The 25690-nt window shown below is 41.5% G+C and overlaps 1 protein-coding gene across 14 annotated transcripts in view; it reads left to right on the top strand.

The window, feature by feature from the left end:
* The window catches only part of ndrg4 (NDRG family member 4), a 53124-nt gene that overhangs the window by 21233 nt on the left and 6201 nt on the right, over positions 1–25690 (top strand). For 2 of the 14 annotated variants that reach the window (XM_085778605.1, XM_085778601.1), the window contains exons 2-17: positions 6810–6900; positions 9223–9378; positions 12894–12932; positions 17977–18082; positions 20951–21071; positions 21279–21341; positions 21982–22042; positions 22181–22267; positions 22353–22409; positions 22584–22687; positions 22778–22834; positions 23024–23075; positions 24411–24458; positions 24800–24835; positions 24976–25027; positions 25198–25236. In XM_085778605.1, the coding sequence (XP_085634731.1) occupies positions 6823–6900; positions 9223–9378; positions 12894–12932; positions 17977–18082; positions 20951–21071; positions 21279–21341; positions 21982–22042; positions 22181–22267; positions 22353–22409; positions 22584–22687; positions 22778–22834; positions 23024–23075; positions 24411–24458; positions 24800–24835; positions 24976–25027; positions 25198–25236 (1156 nt within the window). In that variant the 5' untranslated portion in view covers positions 6810–6822. Of the gene's footprint in view, positions 1–6809; positions 6901–9219; positions 9379–12893; positions 12933–16387; positions 16650–17976; positions 18083–20950; positions 21072–21278; positions 21342–21981; positions 22043–22180; positions 22268–22352; positions 22410–22583; positions 22688–22777; positions 22835–23023; positions 23076–24410; positions 24459–24799; positions 24836–24975; positions 25028–25197; positions 25237–25690 lie in introns of those variants that run through there. The other 12 variants (XM_085778604.1, XM_085778600.1, XM_085778608.1 and 9 more) reach the window with 7 other exon arrangements.

The raw sequence follows: 25690 nt of genomic DNA, 5'->3' as shown, positions 1-25690 counted from the left end.
GAAGGAGGACAGAGACGAGGGAGGAGGATAGAGAAAAGGAAGGAGGACAGAGACGAGGGAGGAGGACAGAGAAAAGGAAGGAAGACAGAGACGAGGGAGGAGGATAGAGAAAAGGAAGGAGGACAGAGACGAGGGAGGAGGATAGAGAAAAGGAAGGAGGACAGAGACGAGGGAGGAGGACAGAGAAAAGGAAGGAGGACAGAGACGAGGGAGGAGGACAGAGAAAAGGAAGGAGGACAGAGACGAGGGAGGAGGACAGAGAAAAGGAAGGAGGACAGAGACGAGGGAGGAGGATAGAGAAAAGGAAGGAAGACAGACAAGGGAGGAGGAGACAGAATAATAATGATGATGTAGTTTATAATGTTTAAGTAATTACCTACTACTCTCTCTGGCGACACAAGACTTGCACTGCCACATACACGTCACTGAAAGAAAAGAAAGAAAATCAAAAACATTAACAAATGATAAATGAATACACACAGACAAAAATATTAACAACTTACCATGTATTTTTGAGGTGCACAAATCTCAGGGCATGGGGACACTCCTTTATTTTGGGATGTATTTCTGGTAAAAAGAGAAATTGTTTAAAAAAGGTTAATACAACATAATGTTTCTATAGTGAATAATCTATAGATATAATCTATAGCAAGTATTACAATACTTGCAGTTACATACATTGAAGACATGACATGTCTTCATCGAGATGACACATAGCCTAAGTTACTGCACCACAGCTTTCATAGCATCATAGAGCATCAACAGATTTAGACCGTTTGCTACCTTCCCAGAACTGCAGCTCCAACTCATGGTCGTCCATCAGTTATTTAGCCTGCTCTTAGCTGAAAAATGACGAGCCATCACAAACGCCGGTAGTCGAGCAGCGCTGTAACTGTGTGTGGCTATGACTACATCCTGGCACGTCACACGCTGTTTAACCAGAGCACACAACCGAGGCGAGCACGAGCACACGCGTACACACGCGCGCGCACGCACGAGCACACACACACACACACACACACACACACACACACACACGAACGGACACCGGCTAACATGCTAAACATGCTAAACCATAAACATGATGCGCTTTTTTCCCCTCTTCTCCACTCGTTTTTGTTAGCCATAGCAAGTTAGCATTAACTGAGAAAAACGAGTGACTAAAATATGTCTCACAAATGTCTAATGTGTACAATACATCACTCACGCTGTTTAATTCAATACACTCTTGTATATATACATCTAAATTACTTACCAATATCACTTGTGGCAAACGTCCATCAAACTTTCCACTCCGACTTTTTTTTCTTCTTTTGAAATTTCTCTGCTTCCGGTGGGTGTGGCGCATGCGCAGTAGCTGTCCCTATCAGAGTCATTGATTTGAAGGACCTCAGTCTCATTGGACTGAAATGAATGAATCTAATTCATCTAACTTTTCCTTGATTCATGTTAAACCAACAAGAACAAATCATTTAATGAACATAAACATGATTCATTCATTTAATGTGAACATATTTCTAGTTTGTTAATCGAACACATGCCCTGGGTCAGTTTTTTGAGTGTAGGTGCAATGCTGATGAAAATTAAAATGATCTTTTAACATGGCAAAATAAGCTGATGCTATTGAATCTAAAACACATTTAAGTCTTATCCCTTCAAGATGTATATTAATGGAGAGTTTGTTGTCGTGACAAACCCACAGAGAACTCTTTCTCCTCTGCTTTATTGAGGGTTTTAGCATCTGTTAGGTCATTGTGTTGGTTTTTCAGCTTTCTGTCAGTAATAACCTGATGAACAGTCTCTCCAACAGTAAATGTGTCCTTGTACTCACAGTGTTTATTGAGGCTCCAGTGTTAATTTAAATTTTAAAATCCACCAGAATAGCAGTCTCACTGCTCTTCTCTCTCTCAGGCAACACTAATAATCACGTAGTGCTACATCAATGTGCTGTTACCACTGAGTTGAGCTCTATAGGAACAAACTCGTATGTTAATGAGAAATTGCAATGATGTAAGCGGATGAAGCAAGAAGTGTCTGGTATTTCATGTCTGAGAAGGGCTTTAGGAGTGGGTGGAGATGAAAACAGCCGAGAGAGAGTAAACACTCGACCAACAACCCCACATAGATGCTAACCTGTTTACATTCTCCAATTAACAGCTTCATTAGGTGATCAGTGTGGTGCTTACTGGTTGTTATGATGACACCATGTGGCCAAAATTTACTTCAGCTATTTGAAACATGCAGCTTGTCTGGTCACCGTTTTCTCCAGGTTTGAGTTCACAAAGTCACGTGACCATTGACAGGTTGGGCTTTTCTTTAAAAATGTGTTCTGTGATGACTTAGGGTTGATTTTCCATTGTTGGTCCCATACACAAATACTTCATCAGCCGCTAAAAGTGGCTGTGGTATCTGGAGTTTACCACTTTAACCCGTTTAATCCCACCGGCAACAATTGTTGCCAGTCATTTCTTCTAACTTCTGGAAGCTCTAAAACTGCTGTTTTAGCTTTGGGCATCTAATGCAAGTTTTAAAATGAAATTATATGCTGTTTACTCTAAATTGTATCAATTTCATGTAAATAGTGCAAAAGGTCACATGACCAGGCCTCTTTACTTCCTGCTTGCACCTCTTGGGGGAGATGTCTACCTCAAACGTGTACATGAGGAAGTAAATAAAATACTTTAATTAACAGATATAACTAACATTTTTTTGTACATATATTCTTTAAAGGGTCTACTACTGATATGTAATGAGAATTATATGCCTGCATGCATATTTTGATCATAAGGAGAGTAGATGTAAGCACGGCAACAATTGTTGCCGCTAGCATAACACATAGTCACATAGCATTATGCGAGATGTCAAAGGTTTTAGCTGTTTATTCTATTAATCTTGTGTTTTTTTCTACACAGCTTAAAAATATCAGAGGTCTTGGATCTTCTAGACCTAAAAAGACCCCAAAGTGATGTGTGTTGTGTGTGTGTGTGTGTTGTGACATGGTTACCAGCCACATCCAATATACCAGATTTTGTGACGGTCCAACTGCAGTAGGCTATACAAACTAAACCCGGACCCTGTTGATTTGTTCTGCTGATGTATCCTTCTCTGAGGGAGCTCACTGTTGAAATGCCAAATGCCTATTCAATGCAAACCAAAGGAAGGCACTTGATTGGAGCATGGATGAGTTGCTGACTTTTCATGGGATTCTGCTCACATATAGATTTTATTATTATTATTACTATTAGTAGTAGTAGTAGTAGAAGTAGTGGTAATAATAGTAGTATGGCAAGCATGGCAGCAGTCAGTTTATCAGGGGCAAACCAATCTGGTTTGAGTACAAGTTGTGGAGCCTTGTTTCACCCACAGTGTGCATGTTTTACATGGAGCCCTATTGTGGAGTCCACACACATCCGCCTAAAAGTAGCCTATAGGACAGGGCCCAGGTGTAGTCCTTGGTCAAGGTAAACAAGCAGAAGTTCCTCTAGGATGCACATTTGTACATGCCTTGTTAAAATATGTTTCACATGTTAGTGTCAGTTTTAATTTTTTATATGTGTAAATAGGTCAAATTATAGAATTTCTGAAAATTTAGACTATGCAGTTTCCCACCGGCAACAATTGTTGCCGAGTATAAAACCTAAATTTTCACTAACAAAACCAACATGAAATGAAAAAAAACATACATATTATGTGTTAGGGAGGTCCAAGGAGTGAAATGTATGCACTTATTTTGCAGGGAAAAATTTGGGATTAAACGGGTTAAGAGTGTTGGATAAAAGTAAAGATGATAGCATATGGCTGCTTGTGAAAGGAGGGAGAGAGCAGCAGAGGACATATGAGGGTACAAGACAGAGAGGTGTGAAGTGTTGTGTGGATCCCAATGTAAAGGTGTTAGACATCCCTGAAGAGTCAGTTCATATCAAAATATTTCACCCATTCATGGAGATGGGGTTGGTCTTATTGGCCTTTATTTTGGAATATTTGCCTCTGAAGTGTCTTGTTTGTACTGCTAAAATACTAACATTTATAAAACTCAAGTGGTATTGAATATCTTGTTGTTGTTTATTAGGCCAAACTTGTAAAAAAAAAAAAAAAAAAAAAGGATCAATGTCACTTGAAACTAGAACAAACTTATCCTGAGTTATAGAAGCTATTTGCAGCTTTTGTTATTCTTACGTAGCCAGTGTTAGCATTAGCATTAAGCTGTTTATGTAACAGTCTAGAAGAAACATTGCAAGTTCAGTGTCAAAGTGCATTCTTTTACTCAAGACCTGTCTACAGGGGTGGAAAACAACATCAGTTAACTCAAGACAGTATGTCTTTTTTTCAAAGCTAGCCCCAGCTTGTTTGGACTTTTGTCACTGTAGCGTCCAGTCTGTCCTGAAGACTTACCACTTTTAGGGATCGTCTTAAAGGGATAGTTCAACATTTTGGCAAATTTGTCTTACGGGTAGGTTAATTACTTTCAATTGTCGGTGCAAGCTGTTTTTAGATCGGTGGGGCAGAGACGTGAGCTGCTCAGGTAACACAATGGAGGCGAATGCTACTTTCGCCTTTCCCTCATCAAACTCATCAAATATAACTCCAAAACACTCTTGTGTTGTAAAGTTGTGACCTGCACATTCACCACGCTATGAAATAATAATATAACATTACGAAACAGAGTTGTTTTCGAGGTAATGCATAGCCGGAACTACATTCCAGACACTACTGCTGGGCGGAGTGACTTTAAAAGTGAAAGTTACGAGTATTTGGTTCATGTGTCATTGTTACATACATTATTATTTCATATCGTGGTGAATGTGCAGATCACAACTTGTTTGATTGTGTATCTGAGGTTTGAGGGATACGCGAAAGTACCGTTCACCTCCATTTCGTTAGCTACACAGCTTGCGTCTCTGCCCCATGGATCTAAAGACAGCAACTGAACTATCCCTTTAAAAACTCTTGTCTTGTAAGCACAACAATGACTAAGACTCTTACCAAGATATGCAAGTCAACAAATGCAAATGCTAATGCTGCTTTAGCAAATTTTACAAATAATATTGAAAGATATTGGACACAAATAAGAAAAACTGTTGTGTCACTAACAGGTTTTGTGTGATGCTTTCATTTTTTGCACATTGATATTAGGTAGCTAGTAAAATCAAAAGTAGAGACAATGTTTGACAGGCAGGTTATTTCCTTCAGTCACTTTTTAGCCATTGATTTAAGAACATTTCCAGAAGAAGCTTGCTTCTCTGCCCATTAAAAGTAATGAACATACTCCTATAGGCAGGAACTTCAGGGTAATTTTACGGGGGTGAGAGAGGGCCAAGTGAGAAGACGGTTCCTGTAAAAATTCCTACCCCCTCTCTTTACTCCTGCAGTGGAACCTCATTAGGGATTGGCAAATTTGCCAGAAATGTTGAACTATCCCTTTAACTTGCAAAAAACCTTACCACTCCTGGGATCTGTGTTTGTGACGTTCTGTCATTGTGCTTTGGGAGACTGGTCTCATCATCTTGCAGTGTTATTGTGCTGATAGTGTCTGACCTCACTCTCTGTGTATTAGTGCGTATTGGTTTGCTCCTGTATATTGTATTACTCTTGGGGTAAGCGAGCGACTTTTCGAGCTCCAGTATTCATAATCTTGATCAGTGAGCAGTGAACCTAAAGTATCCCTGTAGACACTGTATTTTGAACTTGATTTTCAGAGTGAATGGAGAGTGAGTTGGTGTTTGTTGTGCTCAGTGATTTGTAGGACTTAAAGATTTTCTGTTGATGTAAAAAAAAAAAAAAAAAAAAAGCAGTGACCTGAAATTCACCTCTAGGGTTCTTGATCTTGTTCTTTGATGACTTGGCTCGACATTAACTTCTTACAGTTAAATCATTAAAACAAACAGTGACCAAATGTCAGGTAATACTGTATATCTGTGGTAACAAAAAAGTCAAAGCTGAATATGCACACAAAACCTGAGACAGAGATTTTCACTCGAACCGCCATCAGTGCCTTGTATTAATTCAGTTTTAAATTCAGGGTCAGTCATGGGCACATTCAGTGACTATAGCGCCTCTGACTAGACTCTTCTCCATGGCAACGGCGGCCAAGACTCAAGGTTATTGTAATATAAGATGTCCACCAGGCCAAAATAACAATCATATAATAGTTGAAATTGATGACCGTAGGTTGTGCAGTAACAATAGAGTGTAATTTTAAAGGGAAAATTCAGTACAAATTGGAAAAAAAGATTAAAATAAAATAAAATAAAAACATTGTGCACTGTAATGAGCTGCAACTCCCCCTTAGCAGCTCTTTTAGACATTGTGGATAAGCACAATGCATGTTGGAGAAATGTAAATGTAACTTTGTGTGCAAGGAAACACTTAATTTATGGGAGAATTTACTTTCCGTGTCAATTTGAATTTCTAACCTGTTCAAATTATCTTTAGTAACTTTTTATTAAACAGTACTGTAGATTGTACTGCATGCAGCAAATTTCCCATCCTGATTCCATCTCTTCCGTCTCTGATCAGTTCCTCATTTGTCTACTGCTCAGATGACTCTTGTTCAACACAACATTCAATCAGTGAACTGATCGCTTCCATGATTTCATAGTGTGGATTTGTGAAATTGAAGGATGTCACTGTTTTATTACATGTAAATGAAACAGAACTACCATCAGCATGTATCACAGTGGGAACAAATGCAGATGATTTTGCTTTTTTTTTTTTTTTAGGTCAGACACAAAGCCGGCACTCTGCATGATGAAACGATAGTGTAACCTTAGATGTGTGTGTTTTTGTATGTATTGCCGCGGTCGTTGCAGGTTGCTGTCCAGGATGGCAGGGATTAAGGAGCAGCAGTTCACGGAGGAGAAGCCCCTGCTGCCAGAGCAGAGAGGAGTGGACTCAGACATGGTCAGTTCACCTATGTTATTCACTGTGTGTTTCCTCTGTGCCACTAACCCCTCTGTCTGTGTGTTCACATGATTAGTGTTGTGCAGGATGAACCACTCTACAACTCCTGGCGTATTAAGACAGAGATGTTTGTGCTCATTAGCCCTTGATGGCTTATAATTAGACAAAGGGTTTGTTTACCAGCAGAGGAGGAAATTAATGAACACCATCCAACCATGACTCTTTGATAGCAACAGTAGGCTATGAAAAGATAAAAGGTCACTTAAGCTGAGAGAGAGTGGTGGAAGACGAAGAGGGGGGCAAACACAGAGGGGGGCAGAGAATAGACAGTGGGCGGTTATATAAAGCCCACTTATTCCAGTCCGCTTCTCCATTACCTAAGCAACAGGTTGTGGCTGAATCAGCGCTCTCGAATATTTAAGAGCCTCTTGTTGCAGGAATTATAGAAACTTAGGGTGGAGACTTACCAGATTAACTTGAAAAGCAACCTGAACGCACAAGAAAAAGACTATTTTTTCTCCTTTTAACAGCCACTTGGAATTGAGTTGGTTATTTTTCTTTCACCCGCTTTGTGTGTGTGTGTGTGTGAGAATGGAACAGAGAAAAAAACAGCACATAAACAGACCTTGATACAATACAGAAGACCAGATGAGGCCTGTTGTGACAAGGCTGTTTTATTGCAGTGGAAAGCAAACAACCAACAAAATCATTACAGTCCAGACTAGACGGGCATGAAAACAACATTTGAAGCGATTGTAAACAAGTCTGGAGTATTCTTCTGCTCCTGACAAAGCTCCTTGTCGCTGCTAGAGCCTCTAACTAAACCTGTTAGCCGTGACTCACTTGGCCAGTGAGTCAGAAATGAAACTATACTCTCAGGACTCAGGAGATACAGTAGGTCAGTTTTTTTCCTACATTTTAGAAGCAGCCTTTGCTGCGCATCAATATGAATGACTAATTCTGCTATTGATCCAGCTCAAGGTCATTAGGCCCGCTCATTATGACCTGCTACCCGTAAATAATCTAGGCCATCAACTGCTGCCTCCATCGATCCACCCCCCATGGTCGTGTCGCTCATTTCATTGTTGTGTTGAAGTGGCGACTTTGGCTCAACACATTTACAGTTTTTATCCCCTGCCTCGCTCTCACTCTATCTCTCTCTCTCTGTCTCTCGCCCAGCTCATTTAAAGTCTGCATCGCTGTTGTGCAACAGTGTGTTAGTGACCTTTAAGAGCAGTTACTGAGTGATTACCTCCTGGCACAAAACGCTGGTAAAAACTCCGCTCTGACACACAGCGAGTCAAATCAAACTAATGCTGCATTCACTTCACATGAACATTACAAATGTGTCCTCATGGTCCCTGTGTGGATTGATTTGATTTGAAGCTGTCACAACATCAGGTGTTCACGCTCACGCACTTAAAACAAACAGATAGTGGTGCACCTAAATTATCTTGATTGGCCATAGTGATAGTGATTAATCTATATTTTTATGAATCATTCTAGGAAAAGCTTCAGGTGTGTCTGTGAAAAAAGTAAATATTAAAAGAACATGTCAGCTTTTAAGCTACCAGAAGAACCATGCACCAGTACATCCTACTGTTGGTTTCTTGCCCTTTTGGTGTCAGTAAAGGTGTCAACAAAGGCAATAAAGAAGACTTTTACTATGTAAACTGTATTTACAGTGCACAGTTTAACAAACACAACAAGACGACAAAATAACAAACAAAAGACTGAGTTCACATCATCTGCATTTTTCTAGGGATTTTTAGCATTTCTTTCAGCTGACTCTCAGCTCTCAGTTTTTAAACTACAACAAGATGAATGAATGAGTCATTTCCTTAGACTTAGACCATCTTGCTGGAAAATAAAACCACCTCAATAACTTAGGGGTTTGAAAATTAAAATTAAGACTTTATCATGTCTGAGATCTGACCCTGACTGTAACATAGCCACTGTCCAGCTTTATCTGCTCCGAAGCTCATGTTAACAGTGTTTCCATGAGTGCAACATACTCCTGGGTTTAGTGTGGCAATAGATCTCTGCCCACAAGCTGTTTCTCTTTTCCAGTGAAGGGAGGCGATATATCTTCACTTTGACCTTTCTGGTGATGCTGCAGCAGACTGAAGCCAGGAGTCTCTTGTTCGGAGCCTTAAATCTGACTTGATCTGCTGTGTTTTTTATGACCTCCATGAATATTGTGTCAGAAAATGAGTCAGAATGATTTTAATCATGTTTTTGTATATATGTTGCTGCTGTGTCTGCGCTGGCTGTTTCCCAGTAACCACCTTGTTGTTTGCTTGTTGTTTCACAACACAGCAGGATAAAGGAGACGTGGCATCAGGGGGGCTCCCCTGCCCCGCCAGCCCCCCGCCCCTTAACCACCCCTCTCCCCCCAGTCGCCCCACTCACCGCTGGCATGTCATCGCACGGCACTGGCTCCGCCAGACTCGCCGTCGGACCAGCGGGGTCCTCCCGGTAACTACCAGAGCGAGCAGAAACATCCGAGTGGCAGCACACTGAATCAAACACACACAGAATCAAACTCAAACAGCCAGCACCTGAGAGAAGTTAAGTGAGCAGTGAAGACGCCATGATACAGAACTAGCTCTGATCCACTAAAGACAGGCACTGAATTTTTATCTGCTTTTTTGTGGTTTGAAGAACCAAAAACCATCTCAGTGTATATTTACATCTCTACTCCCATGAGTTCTAGTAACAGCATCTCATTATCAGCCAATCAGAAGAGAGGAGGCTCTGATCCTCCTCTCATCTAATTAGCTTGGCGACTGCTTTGTGTGACATCACAAAGTTACAGAACGGCTGCTTTTAGGGCTCTATGTCTGAATACAGCCTGTGTGCATTTCTCTGTGTACTAACTTTCACAGCATTAATATAGAACCTAGACCTGCTTTATAATCACTCACACATGGACATCTACCTTTGGACTGTTTTGAGCTTTAATATAAACATCGACCTTTCCTTTGTATGTAGCTTTAAGTGAAGCAATACACTTTAAACGTACAGATTTCTCCAGTAAAAATCACATGTAAGAAAACTTAAAAATGCAGAAATGCAGTCAGTGTTTTAGTGCAGCCAATTCACAATGGTCAACATTTACAGTATAACTTACTATTGCTCTAGAATTGTAGTGGACATAATACTGTATGTAGACTTTGTACTGTATATCCACCGTCCATGTGTGCTGAGCTGGCATTAGTTTCCCAGAGATGAATTAATGTTGCTGGACTGGTGCTATAGATTAGTTGTTAGTTTCTGTACACAGCTCCATTCAGAGGTTTTGTTGGATCAGACTGACTCAATTCAGGCTGCTCATCCTCCTCCTCCTGAATTCAGTAAGTTCTGCGGTAAACCTGCTTTATGGCACAGAGTTACAGAGCTACATCTAGACCTAAAATCTAGGCCAAAATCTACATTCACGAAGGCAGCCTCCAGACACAGAGACTCCAAGATCAAAGGCACCACAAACACATCATGACAGCAAACAGCAGCAGCAGCAGAGAGCGACTAGGTCCAACACATCTTCACAGCACAGCTGTCACCATTCAGTCTACCCGATACTGAGCCTGCAGAGATCATACCACCTTAAAGTTTTAATTTTCTCATGGTTTCACTGAAGACTCTCTCTGAGAGAGAAGACAAACTGGAACACTTTGCTTTTTTTTGTGTAGAAGTCTAACATTTCATCTCAATATCAGAGTACACACTCCAGCACCAGAGCCCGCTTGTTTCTCACTGTGCTGAGCTGCAGCACATCTTCTACATGCAGTATGGTGGGGTGAAGGGGTGGGAGTTGGAAGAAAGAGTGCCACCTGCTGGTCCGACCACCACACTGCCCCCACTAAAATGTTCCCTCTGTAAACAGAAGAGCCATTTGCATGAAGGTACAGGGACTGAAGTTGCCCTTTTATTTGAAAGGAGAAATCGGTTTTTTGGATTTCCTCCCTCTCGTATCTCCAGCTGTGTGCTGACAATGACATTTTGAGAGGTAAATGGCTCAATGACTATTATTTAAATGATGTCATCTTCTTCTATGGGGCAGCTTCAGGTCCTTTCGTTTTGTCTTTCTCTCTCGTTAGACGTGTCTGTCCACTCATGTCCTTTTTGTCTGGTTGTCACTGTTAATAACTAAAAATGTAACTTCCTTTTTTCCCCTACCCACCACTATTCCCTCTCACCTTGTAAATTTACAATATCCATCTTTAATCCTGTCATATTTTCTTTCAGAAATCTCTTGAAAAATTCCCACACGAGCTCACAAAATAAGACCTGACTGGTGCATGTTTAACCAAGGCAGTGTGAAATTAACACGGTGTCTAACCTCATGTGCATGTCCTTTTTTTTCGTCCAGATGTTCCTGTTTTGCTCTAAGCTTTACAGAGTCAAATGCTGAAATAACACAGGTTAGAGTCAATGAATGTTACTGAACCACTGTTAAGTGTGTGCTATATTCCAGCCATCATTATGAATCAAATTACAGATCAATAACCAGTTTTATTTCAGCACATCTCTTCTTAAAAGGAGAGTCAAGATCATCTTCCTCAAAAAGTAAGCACCTCGTCTGGAAGATAAAACACAGATGGGTGATAAATTAAAGGAAAAACCAACACAGTCAGGTGTTTGGTTACCATGGTTTTCTACTTTGAACACCATTCTTCATCAACGTGTTGCCTCATTACAGTAGGTGTTTTCATGATGGTGGTGGTGAGACTGAACATTACACAAATAACTCACCCTTTTAGATGATTAATTCCACTTTTGGATGGGAATATAGTAAAAATAAATCCCCCACCCCTTCACCCCCTGTTTGAGAACCAGTGGTCTAACATGGTGGCCCCAAATCTCTAGGTGTTCAACTAGGTAGAGATCCAATGAGTGTGCGGAAACTGCACATTTTTTTCACTGACCCTCATATCTTGTGAGAGGCATTGTCACCGCCTGTCTCCACTCATCTTTCCGATTTTTCCTTTAAAGTGTCACCCATCTGTATTTTCTTCTCGACTTCCAATAATAAATATTACAAAGCATGACCGGCACAGCTGTCACATCTACTGAAGCCAGCTTGTCACCAGTCATCAGTTGTGTCTCTGATGGTTTAAATCTGTCACGGTCACAGAGTCAGACTGACTGGCAGCAGGGGTCCTGACTCCCTCTTTGTCACTTTGACCCAGTGACAAAATTTTTGTTTTTTCGCCTTTCTTCGCAGACGTAAATGACTGTTGAGGTGATTTGCTCTGAGGCAGATCTGGATGCAGCACTCTCTCTCTTTCATCCTGTATTAAATCACCATCCTTCCTTACTTTTTTACTGCTGATTTGTTCCTAGTTTCCCACATGCACCTCAGTAAGATATCATCTCTCACATACAAGAGTGAAAATGACAAACTCCATAATGTTTTTAAAGAGGTGTTCCACTGATTTTAGCCATTAATATACAGTAAGTTTACCATTGTAAGTTCCTCAACGTAACCAAATGTGACTATTTGACCTGACCTGAATTTATTAACAAGCACTAATTATCATCCATCTTCATATTTTATTGCTAATGATGTATGCATGTATATAATGAATGTACTGTTTAAATGGACAGTGCATGTAACCTTTTAAACATTAAATCTTGTTTTGAGTAGAAAAATGATGTTACACACATCTAAATGGGGCACAGTTGACCCTAAAACAACTCCAAACAGTGCTTGGCTGAATGGCTGGAGTGCCTCTTTAAGAAGCTGATACACAGACAGTACAATTCGACTTACACAAATATATAACACACATTTCTGTGTGTTGGACGTGATATACTGCTAAGGTGCTTCTGGGTGTTTTCTGTGATGTGGTTTGGACCTATACTACAGCCTGGGCTGCTCTTCTTCTCCTTCTGCTCCGACAGAGAAAACATTTCTCTGAGTGTGAGCTCACACTTCTTACCTCTGTTTTAATTTCTTTCTTTGTCTTCTACCTGTGCTCTTTGTGCAGGAAAGCTGTGATCAGCTGATGCCAGTGGGGGACTGGAAGGTATGTATGTATGTATGTGTTCAAGTGTGTGTATGCATGTATGTAGTACGTATATGTGTATGTTTATGTGTGTGTGTGTTTGCTGCTGTTGTGTAGAGACTGAGCCTCCCTCCCTCCTGCCTGTTAACTTTTCTCATCATCACGTCTCGCCTTTGGTTTTCTCGCTGTCTGCCTCCTTCATCTCCTCTTTCGTTTGTCACCTCTTTGTACTTGCTTACTTACAAAGTTATGCTTGCCTGAGTCTACAGAAAAAAGGAAAGGAGGTGGGTGGAAGATATCTGTAATTTCACAAGGCTAAATATAACAAAGATGATAATGGAGCCAGTACTTTAGGCTGGAAGCGTTACCTCGACTATGACACCTAATGCTAAACAACTGCAATATTAGAAGATGCAATGAAATTAATTTCTTCAGTAAAGCACGATATAGACGTATTATGCAATAGACTGGAAAGTTACCTAAGTTCAGCTTTTAGAAAGCATTTCACAGTGTTTATGGTACAATAATTTGGATTGTGCTTGGCCACCACAGGTTCTGGATTTAAAGAGTATCCACATAATCTGTCATCATCTGACACTTTTTACTCAGAGAGCCTGGGTTATCCATTTATAACCCAGACTTATTGCTCTGTGTCCCTCCACCATGAACAATTATGTAAAAGTTGTGTACTATTCCCCATTATGCAATTTAAGGTCTTGGAGCCTGAATTTGCATATCAATGAGTGAAATCATATTTTCTATAAACATTTTAGGGTTTAATCAAGTTGTTCATTTAACAGGAAGATGTATGCACTCAACATTTGCTAATTACTGTAATCACTGCAATAAACTGTGTAATTGCACAGCTCACTAATGCAAAGGAGGCACATGATCCCAGCTGATGTGTCAAGGTTGTGAGGTGGTTTTAACACACTCTCTCAATCTGCCTCAGCTCTGACTCCCGAATCTGCCAATAGACTTATCAATACTGTGTTAGACCTGACTTCATTATTTAGTGCATGCAGGGAAACCTCATAATGTATAGTGCATTGAGATATCAAAGTATTTACTGGATCACAGACTACAAGTCCAGCCTATATATTTGCTTGGAGAAAGTAACTTGCATCAGGCAACACTGTACATTGTATTGCATTTATAGTGTAAAATTGAATTAATTATTCAATTATTACACTATAATACTAAAAAATCTACATCAACGTTTTATTGTGTAGACAGTATTGTGATATGAATGTAATTAATTTCATGACTTAAACTTCAGTTCAAAGCAGCTTAATTTTTTCCCATCCATCATCCTTTGTCAAATGACATGTGTGTTTAAAGCTGGTAGAGTGACGGAGGAATAGAGTCTATGAAGGAAAAGAGAACAAAGTCAGAAAGAGAGAGGAAGAGAAAACAAAGGGTGTTGCTTCAAGCTGAGTCAGCACACTGCGTGGTGCACAGGAAAGAGGGAATAGATGGGCAGAGAAAAGATGGGATAGAGGGAGAGAAAAGGGGGAGAGATGGGGTTAGAGACAGGACAAAGGGCTGAGCTGGTGCGTGACAAAGAAAGCAAGGAGATTGTGTGTGTGTGTGTGTGTGTGTTAGTAATATATGTGTGTACTGTAGTCAGCAAGATAGTGACTGAGACACCATGAGAGTGATGTGAATGTGCACGTACACTTCTCACTCCTCATGGATCTATGGACAGGAGACTTTTGAGGATTAAACAGAAGGATTTACAGTATTTATTGTAGGCTATTTCAAGTTCATCATGAAATTATGTTGATGCTAATTAAGAGCAAAAGGCCTGGTAATTAGCTAACAGCTCACACCAACTGGGAACATGACAGCGCTCCCTGAGCTTCTCTCTGACTGCTCCGGACTGGCCTGTCGAATCCACGATGTTTGTTTTCAGGCCAGAACACCAGATCATTAAATGGACAAAGTCTTCCAAGCCCATGTTGTTTACTGTCATGTAGCAAAGTTGTTAAAGCAGTTGCTAATGAGACAATAAGTTTACTCATTAGCACACTGCTAATGAGAGAAAATCCTTTACTATTACCTTACTATCTCATTCACCACTCCTTATACAACAGCAGTGGTGTTTGGCGATTTGTGCCAATTAGTTTCAGAACCATCTCAATACAGTCTAACACTAACTTCAACACTGTCAAACACTGTGAATGTCAGTAATTATCTAACTGTCATGGTTTTTACAGACTACATGTCAATTCAATTAAAAATAGAACAATACGAGCTCATGAAGTGTGAATAACAGTGTAATATATAATCATTAATAGGGCACATGTGTGTGTGTGTGTGTGTGTGTGTGTGTGTGTGCGTGTGCGTGTGCGTGTGTGAGTGAGTGAGTATTTGAGGTAATCTTATTTGCACAGGATTGTGTCCTTCAACCTGTCACTGGCCCTTGTGTTGAATTCTTGTGAGTGTTCACACTCAGTTTATTCTGAATGGAAGATACAGGTAGACGTGATCTGGTTCATGGTGCAGTGACAGTGAACGCGCCCTGAAGGTTATTCTCCATTATAACTGAAACGCAATCAGTGCACCACCTTGAGCCTTGAGCTCATCACTGTCATAGGTCAGAGATAACTGTCATGAGCCCTACTCATCGCAGAGTGTGGTCTCTACTGTGGTTTTCGAGTGCTGTGTCCAGAAACGAATCTCCTTGCAGTAGAATGGCACTGATGATGAGGTACCACTCCTCAACCTGACCCACAACAGCACCACACACTATGAAAATATACAGAATAAAAAATACAAACAGTTTAGCTCCCATATTGTCATCAGAAATATGAAATATCCATATTCAACACTTCAATGTCGGTCTCCCTCAGCAAAATGTAGTGACATTTCCCACATTTTTCAATGTTAGATGTATGCGAAAATTGTACCAAAAACACTAATGACAGATATACAGTAGAGCAGTATATTTTAACCCACCAAACAGATTGAAATGACTTGATTACACTGCAAGATGTTCCTATTTTAAGAGCCAGTGTGAGCTCAGTGTGATGGGTCATGCCTGTGTGGATGCCTGGTCACTGAGTGTACAGACACACAACAGGCTTTTGGTGAGATGAAGAAGATGTATATGGAAGGATGTGACTGTTAATTGTTGTTCTGATTCATGTGGACAGCAGAGGTCTCCTAATATCTCTCATGCAAAGGTTGGTCCTCATTAGGCCTAATTTATAAATAGCGACAGTTCTATTGTTGCCAAAAGGCTGTAACATAACAAGACTGCTGACCAGAATGAGAAAACTAGAGTAGTGGTGCTGATGAGAGAGAGAGAGGGAGAGAGAGAGAGAGAAAGAGAGAGAGCATCTTCAGAGAAAAGACTGACAAACAACTTGACCAATCCTGAAGGGGCGGCAGCGCTGTGAGCCAGTCATCTGCAGCCTGCCCAACCCCCTGTCTCCGGCTCCTATAAAGTCTGAGGGGAGGGGAGGGGAGGAGGAAAGGAGGAGAGCAGCAGCTCTGAGTTTAACAGACAGGGAGGGAGTGTAGGGCCGAGCATACAAAGACACTGCAGCAGCCTGCCGCATCCACTCTCCAACTCTGCATCCGACAGCGAGTGCTCACCAGGATCTAGTCCCGTAAAAACAGGAGAGGCCTGGTTGCTCATCTTCCTGTCTGCACCCTCACTTCCTCCTCCTTTTCCTTCTGATCTGCTGAAAGAACACTTACTGTGCAGCCATGCCTGAGTGCTGGGATGGGGTGAGTGTGTGATATGCACCGTGCATTTACATTTTTTTTATTCATAAAATGTGTATAGTAAGTGCATTGATGCACACCATGAGATCAGAGTCAGTATAAATGTCTTGACCTATGCAAAACTGTCTGTGTGGAGTTGGAGAAACTGCAGCGTCAGTGTCAAAGGAAGGGTCTGAGTCTGCCCCACTGACACACTTCAGCACGCTGACACTGATGCTGTGCAATGCACCAGTGCGCTGCTGCGGATAAACACAGTGGCATGTGTGCAGTGCACGCGTGTATGTGTATGTGTGCGTGTGCATGAGTATGTGGAGGAAGTGTTAATCCTCCTGCGGTATCATCCATTTTGGCAACCTTGAGACAGATGGTGAAGGTGTTGGTGTAGTGGAAAGGAGAGAGTGTGGAGAAGATAATTTGATCAAAAATGACTGCTGCTGCTTTGGAAAATTGGAAAGATGCAGTTTATAAATGTGAAGGCTGGCGCTCCACTGTCACAGTGACACCCATTAGCTGTATTGCTCTCATGCTTTTCCTCCTCCTGGTGTCTGAAGGTCATCAGGGTCTCGTGACTCCTCGTGTTTACCACAGTCCAGCCAGCGACACACAGACTGTGAACGTGGCTCCAGATGCAGTAATTACCTCAAATTAGAGAGCTGATTCCAGATAACACTGAAAAAACAGAGAGATAATCTGCTGGGATTAATTCACAGCTGCTGTCTGCAGGAATGTCTGATGCTGCTGCTGCTGATGAGGATGATGAGGATGAGGATGATGATGGGGGATTATGCTGAATTTTGGTAGTTGAGTGTTTGTTTGGTGTTAGGACAGTAGTGCTGGTGTGATGTCAGTGTGTGCTGGATCACGTAGACATGGTCATAAATTGTTTGTGTGAGTGTGGTGTGTGTGCACATCATGCAGCTTGTGGTAACACATTTCTCCTTCCTCCATTTTGAGTTAGTCTGACTCTGACCAGTGAAAGCTGACAAAATGTGGGTAATAACATGCGCGTGTTGGATTCACAGTGTGAAGCCGCTAGAGAAGTTTTCTTTCATTTGACGCCAAACATGATGATGATGATGATAATTATGATGATAACAAATCAATCAATTAATGAAGTGTCAGTTAATCTCCAAGGAGTAAATATAATAATTAATAGAAAATAATAATAAACAATGAGCCTCAAGTCATTTTGACGTGTCGTGTCTCACAGTGTGAAACAGTTAAAATTATAGATGAGTGTGTTGTGTGTCCTCTGCGGGAGCGCTCAGGTGCAGATGTTCGCACAAAAACACATGGCTGTGTGTGAACCAGGTGTTTGTGTGTTTCACAGGAACATGATGTTGAGACACCTTTTGGGATGCTGCATGTGGTTATCCGCGGGGCACCTAAAGGGAACAAGCCTGCGATCCTCACCTACCACGATGTGGGACTGAACCGTGAGTATCCACCAAGAATGTGTGTGTGTGTGTGTCTTTTCTCTAAGGTGTTTCTGCTCTTACCAGAGGTGATAATTGGTGTCTCTGCCACATCGGTTCTTCCTGCTATCACTCTACTAATGCCCACACACGCACGCACGCACACACACTTACACTTGTTATTATCTCACCCAGAAAAGTCTCCAATTTCAGAAGAACACAAGTAGCCTAATTATAAGAAAGTAGGGAGGAATTATGAATAAAGTTAATCTCACTTTAATCAGTGTTATTATGAAAACACGTTGGTTTTATATGAATTGTCTTGTATTAATTCAGTGAGATGGTGATGTTGCACTGGAATCATCTGTCATTCTTAGCACAAAATACATGTCTGCTGCACATCTACTAAATGCAGGGATGATAAAATGAACTATTGAGTAGATGAGAAGAAGGACAGATGAAGGGATAAACAGAGGAGATGAAAATAGAACAAAAACATCGAGACAAAGAAGAGTCAGAGAGTGTGGTGAGTGGTGACGCAAACAGAGGAGAGGAGTTGATGAGGAGGGGATGGAAGCGTGTGAGTGTGAGAGAGGCATCGATGAAATGTAGGTCAGAAAAACATCCCCATCCTGCGGAGGGAGGCGGGGCGGGGCCAGCAGCAATGCAGCACTGCCTTGATGGGCGGAGGTGGGATAGGGGATGGGAGGTTTGGGGGGTGGGGGTGTGACGGAGCAGAGATGATCCACAGCTGCTGCTGGCTGCTGATATGACTGTAAATGTGTCTGGATTTTGTTGCCAGTTTTAAAGATAATTATTCTGGAGCCGAATAATAAAAATATAAATCAGAAGGAAAAATACAACAAACGAGGAAAAATACACAGAAAGAAGAAATAAAAATCGCGTAGCAGAAAAACTTAATGGAGATTGTAAAGGCTGCAACAAATAAATTGCTTTTGCTGCAGGGTAAGCACAAGGCTCAGGCACTAAATCACCTGACTGTGGTGCAGCGACGTAGCAGTAGAGCAAGACAAGGGAGGGGACACAGTGAAAAAAAGATATAAAAGGAACATTGGTAGAGATTTTATTGTTCCTGTAAAATAAATGCATCTACAATGCTCCCAGTCAGCAGATGGCACAGAGACCTGCCGGTTCAAAACACAGCAGTAGAGAGAATAGGAAAACAGTGGGAGAATGGAGAAGAGATTATAAAGGTGTGAAAGGAAAAGAGAGGGAGGGAGAGATGGATGCTGAGAAGCAGAAAACAGGTCAAAGAACAGGAGCTGCTGGAGAGAAGAGATGGAGAAAGATGAATCAGAGTGGCTGATACGACTGCAGTGGAAAAGAGAAGATGATGGGAACAAAAAAGGAAAGAAAAGGGATGATAGAGAGAGAGAGATGCTTAATAACTAGAGAGCGGGAGGAAGTGCAAGTGCAAAGGGATAAAGTAGGTCATTGAGTGAGTAGTGCAGACTGATGCCGCTGTCCGCTGATTCAGCAGGAGGATGTGGGACCAACTTCACCTCTGTCCTCAGCTGGATACAAACCCCACCAAGGGCTACAGCTCTGAGATCAGATTAAGTGATCAACCTTTTTTATCCTCCATCTCTAACCCAGTTATCAAACTAATTGGTCCGTTAAATTAACTCGGAGCTGAAGGAGGAAACAATGTTGCTGCGTGGTTTCACCGAGTGTGACACACATGGGCTGGAACTAGGCCATCTGCAGAGCCGGTGGGAGGACGGCAAGGAGAGCTGACATCTATTATAAATGTAGACCAGCTAAGAAAGGATTCAATGTTTTAGTAGTGTGTAGTGGTTCAAGAGGTAGAGCTTCACATTCAGAGAGAAATCCCCAGGGAGTCACTCTGAAAATAACTGTGTCACAAAAACAAGGGAAGAGTTTCAGTCGCTCAATGTCCCTTCATTTACGTAAAAAGAGTCCACTGACAAACATGAGAAGAGATTATAAGAAAGGTTTTAAATCCTGAAATGTTTATTACCCTTAACACTCCATAGACACTAAGTGTGGATTTAAAGCAGAAGTAAGCGATCCGGTCGTTTTGGCTAACTTCTTGTCAGCCGATGGAGTTAGCAGTCCCCGCCCTCGTCCCTACGTCACCACATTCACGCGCATCCCTTGGCTGCACACACAGAGAGGACCGCCCCTTTATGCCGTTCTCTCTCCTCATTGGATAAAGGTTGTAGGATACAAGGAAAGTTTTCTCCTCGGCTTACAGCAGAGCAGAGTGACAGACCCGTGTTTCAGACCAAACACTCTATATAAGTGATTGCTGTCGGAAGATATAACTATTTAAGACTTACATTAACACAAATATTCCGCTTACTTCTGCTTTAAGGGCATCAAGATCTGGAAATTATTTTTTGATCAGGTTAAAGCACAACCATAATGCTACGGCATGTAGCAACTAAGATATGTGTAACAAAACATTTTCTTCACTTTGACAGAGCAGAGCATTAAGATTTTCTTACTGTACTGGAAACATCTCAGTAATAATAAACAATGATTTTTTTTTTCTGAGACCTGAGCATAATGCAAAATGCATATCTGGTCACATCAATAAATAAAATACAACAGTTTGGAATAATGTGTCAGTTCCTATGTTAAAGATGAAGGTGAATATCTGTTGCTTGAGATGACTGTCATATCCTCCCTGGCACAGATGGTCACATTTAATCCACTCTCTGTTGCCTCTCCTCTCCTCTCCTCTCCTCTCCTCTCCTCTCCTCTCCTCTCCTCTCCTCTCCTCTCCTCTCCTCTCCTCTCCTCTCCTCTCCCTCTGCTTTCTTCCCTCATCCTTTCTCTCTGTCCTCTCTCCTCCTGTCACCTCTGTTTGTTTAATCTCCTCCATCTCTCTCTTTCTTGCAGACAAACTGTGCTTCAACACTTTCTTCAACAATGAGGACATGCAGGAAATCACCAAGCACTTTGTGGTTTGTCATGTTGATGCCCCAGGACAGCAGATCGGAGCTTCTCAGATGCCACAGGGGTATGTGAGCATGCACTCGTAAATGGAGCATGTGTTGTCTTAGACCATTGATGAATAGATAAAGCTGCAGCTAACATCGTTACCTCCAAGTCCACAGTGTAGAGTATTTGTAATGTGTTTGAATGCATCACAAGTATGAGGTTAAAACACATCAGTGATCACAGCAGGTCTGAAGGAGTGGTGTCCTCTGTCTCTCTCTCTCTACAGGTACCAGTACCCCACCATGGACCAGCTGGCCGGGATGCTGCCCACTGTGGTGCAGCACTTTGGGTTGGTGCTCTGTGCTTTCAGATGACATGGCCCACATTAATTCCCACAAAGCTAGTGTTTCAGTAGCAGCCATCTGCATGGACACCATGTCTCTGTGCTCTTTTTACTTTACACATCGGCCAGACAAGACTTTTGTCTGTTGCTATAAAAATCTATTGTACAGACGACTGATAAATCTGTTCTTTCTGTGCTACAAAAATTCTGTAGCTCATTTTTTCTGTTCTGCTTTTTGATATTTTTAGTACTTTGAAAATGTTTACAATAATTACAGAGACAACAGACAAATTGAATTAAACAAAACCAATCAAAAATATGATCAAATGAATTAAAGTCACTTCTTTGTTTTTACACTTTGCCTTAAAGCAACCTCTTTTATTCCTGTTTTAATAAATTGAAAGTGAGGAAAGAGAGGAAACTGAAAACATTCTTAATTTTAGATGAAGTACCAGCCACAGTTGCCATGTGTAACAAAAGTGCTGCCAATACTTTTCTGTAACATGGTACAAGACACATCACGTCATCTTAGTACACTTGTAGTACTTTTACCTTCATCATGCATCAGTGAAAATTAACTGCAGTTTATCTTTTATTTTTAAACACAGCTTTCAAATGGGTCAATGATTTTTTTTTTTCTTTTTAGATTCAAGAGCATCGTTGGGATTGGAGTTGGAGCTGGAGCCTATATTCTGGCCAAGTTCGCTGTAAGTCAAGTCATGATTTCCCTGCTCTGTGTAATCAGATTACTTTTGAGATGAAACATGGAGCTGGATGGAAGTATAGACATTCAGCTTTGATGTGTCCTCAAGTCTTTAATCAGTCTCTATGTCTGCTGCTCTCAGCTGATCTTCCCTGACCTGGTGGAGGGTTTGGTTCTGCTCAACATTGACCCCAACGGCAAAGGATGGATCGACTGGGCCGCCACCAAGGTGCCTGTCCCAACTGTGTTTTGAATTGCTGATAAACTCGCCTCCTGTTTTCCTACTATAAGAATCTTCCTGTTTTTTCTTCCAGTTGTCAGGTCTGACCAGCGCTCTGCCTGATACCGTGCTGCCACATCTGTTCAGCCAGGTGAGCTCATTGTACAGGAATTATAGGAAAATACAAGACAACAAAACTGACATTTCTACTTTTCAAAGCGAAAACTACTGCATATTTAAATCTGTATTAGGCAATAATTTAGGAACAGTTATTCATTTATTTTTACCTTCTTATCTGTGTCTTTGTGCACGTGTGCACACACAGGAGGAGCTGATGAACAACACAGAGCTGGTGCAGAGCTACCGACAACAGATCAACAACACCGTCAACCAGTTCAACCTGCAGCTTTTCTGGAACATGTACAACAGGTAGAAAGAAGCACACACGCACATACATGCATATATGCACACACACTCACAAACACACACACACATTTCATGATGTCTCTACTCTTGCAGTCGCAGGGATCTGGAGATGAATCGCAGTGGGACGGTGCTGAACGCCAAAACTCTGAAGTGAGTCTGCAGACACAGTTTCATAACAGACTCAATAATATCTCCCTCTAATATCAACCTTTTATCACCTGTAGTTAAACTCTCTCCCCATGAATTACCCTAATTAAACTTTCATTTCAAATCATAATCATCCATAATGGTCCTCCATCTACTGGTCTAATGTGTGACATGGCTGCTGTGTCCCTGCAGGTGTCCTGTGATGCTGGTTGTAGGAGACAATGCTCCTGCTGAGGAGGGAGTGGTGAGTCCATCTTCTCTCTTTATACCTTCAAACAACTTCCTGCCATCGTTACTCTGAGCTCCACTCAGTCGCCCACAGAGATGATGACTCCATCCTCCAAAGTAGCCCCGACTCTCCCCGCCCCCCCTCTCTTTTCAGTCTTTTGTACTTGGCATGTAAATCCACTTAGCGACTGTTTGTCCCCATTCAGGAAAACAGGAATGAGTCAGCCAGCAGAGACCTGGTTCACTCTCACTGCAGCCCCCCCTTCCCCACTCCCCCACTCTCCAGGGACTCTGTGTGTGTCTGTCCATCTGTTTGTATGTGTGATACATGACTTTGAAAGATGCTGAGGTCTATGTGTGTGTGTGTGTTCTCCAGGGGCCAGATGGCCGTGCTCTGTCTCTGGTGTTACCTAGTGGCCCAGATATTTATGCTTCTGCACCAGTTAATCTACTCCATGTTCAAATCAAACTTCACTCACTGAGGTGGAGGAGAAGTGTGGAGGCAGGGTGCATAGATGTTGTTGTTGTTGTAAAGCCCCTGGAAAGAAGAGGAAAGATGGAGGGATGGAGAGTGGGAAAGGGCTGGAGGGCAGCAGAGATATGAACAGAGGTTGTTGTGTTGGATGTGACAGATGGAGGTCATGTCAATATTTCATATCCACTGATACAGTATGAGCAGTGGAGGCTGCTGCGTTTGTTCCCACTTACATGATACATCCTTCTATTTTGCATAAATCTTTGACACATATTCCCATATCCTGCTCATCAACCTTCAGCTCTTTGTTGCATCTGACATCATCAATTGAAAAAGAACTTCAAAGACAACATTTAGTCAGTAAATAACACACATGCATGTACGTAGTTGTGTATTGTGTATTTTTAGTTTCTTCATAATTAACATGTTTGGAAAGTGAAATATGTCATTTGATTTTCTGTATGAAAAATTAAAGACTTCAGCTGCAGCAGAAAGTAAAAACACATATGTGTCCAAGAGGATTGTCATGCATAGTGCATGTGTGTCTGGTCAAAGCTGTGTGTCTGTGAGTGTGTGTGTGTGTGTGTGTGTGTGTGTGTGTGTGTGTGTGTGTGTGTGTGTGTGTGTGTGTGTGTGTGAGAGTGTGAGTGTGTGGTGGTGGGGCGCTCTCAGCTGCTGGAGTGACTCATCTCTGCAGTTCACTGCAGTATCTGGGTCATTCATATGCACACAGAGCAACATGGCCTCCACATACAGACTGGACATTGCAGCACACAGCTCCTCTCTGAATCCTCACACTGTTTAAACCACATCAAGCTTTTCATGACGAAGCTTTTTGTGTCGCACTCAATTCAAGCTGCTGTTTTTGTTTTCAAGGTGGAGTGCAACTCCAAACTGGATCCCACCAACACCACCTTCCTGAAGGTACCAACAGCTGCTGCACATTGACTCAGACAACAAGACAGATGGAAACTTAAACAGAGATGTTTAATAAGACAAAAAATATGTTTAGTTTAATAATGATGTTCAATATTTCCACATTTGCAAATGTTCATGTTCGCATTCAAGTCTCCATAAATACATGAAAACATGAACTACTTTGTTTCAGTGATGATGAGCATAAACCTTGCTACAGTTTTAGCTGAGTAGAAGATTCAAGACTCAACGTCTCAGAAAAAAACATTAAAGCTAAATAAATCAAAAAGAAATAAACCAAGTGATTCACGCTTTGGTTGACCACAGCCCTCTCTCTCAACTCTTTGCAGATGGCTGACTCTGGTGGACTCCCTCAGCTCACACAGGTAACACACCGACACCGACAAACAGCATCACACACACACACATGTCAACAAGCCGCCAAGTGATTAAGTGAAGTAAAGAAAGCCCAACATGGATTAATCAATATCCATATTTATTCAAACTCTGATGTCTTGTTTTGCAGCCTGGCAAACTGACTGAGGCCTTCAAGTACTTCCTGCAGGGAATGGGCTACAGTAAGTATCCATGACAACAGTGTAGTTCATGAGTGACAGTATGTTTCTGAGATATAAAGCACAAGTGTTATAGCAGTGATGTGTGAGTGTGGTGTGATGCCATGTGCTCGGTGCAGAGGGATATGAGTTGTGTTAATCTTGCCCTCTGTCTCCTTGCCCTATTTTCTCAGTCGCTTATGTGAAGGATCGGAGGTTGAGTGGAGGGCCAGGTATTTTCTCCTCCCCCGTTCACCTCTGACCTCTTACTGCTGCCCTGTTCGATGACATTGGCATCTTGAAATTTATGTTGATTTAATTTCAGTTTTTATTAATACACTATTTTGGGCTGTTTTGAACTATTTGTTTGTTATTGCATAGACATTAAATTTCATCTTTGTTCCGAAATAATTTTTCCTCCCATGGAAAAATATACTTTCCTAACCTCCCCACCCCCCATCCCTTTTACCATTGCATCTCCAATATGGCTCTTTGCATGGCCTTCAGCTAGCTTTGAGCAACTATGTCAGTAGTGTATTATCATCAGTATTAGTAAAGCAATAATTCAGGCTTTAAAGGAGAGTTGCCCACAGAACATTAACCACAGTTCTTGTGACCAAATGTGAACTGCATGAAAACTGCTAATTAAAACTACATAAACTGCTGACTGAGCACAAAGTAGAAAAC

The sequence above is a fragment of the Trachurus japonicus genome, chromosome 6 (assembly GCF_045865225.1).
Source record: "Trachurus japonicus isolate A0001 chromosome 6, Traja_1.0".
NCBI lineage: Eukaryota > Metazoa > Chordata > Actinopteri > Carangiformes > Carangidae > Trachurus > Trachurus japonicus.
This window is presented reverse-complemented; position numbering and strand designations above follow the sequence as displayed.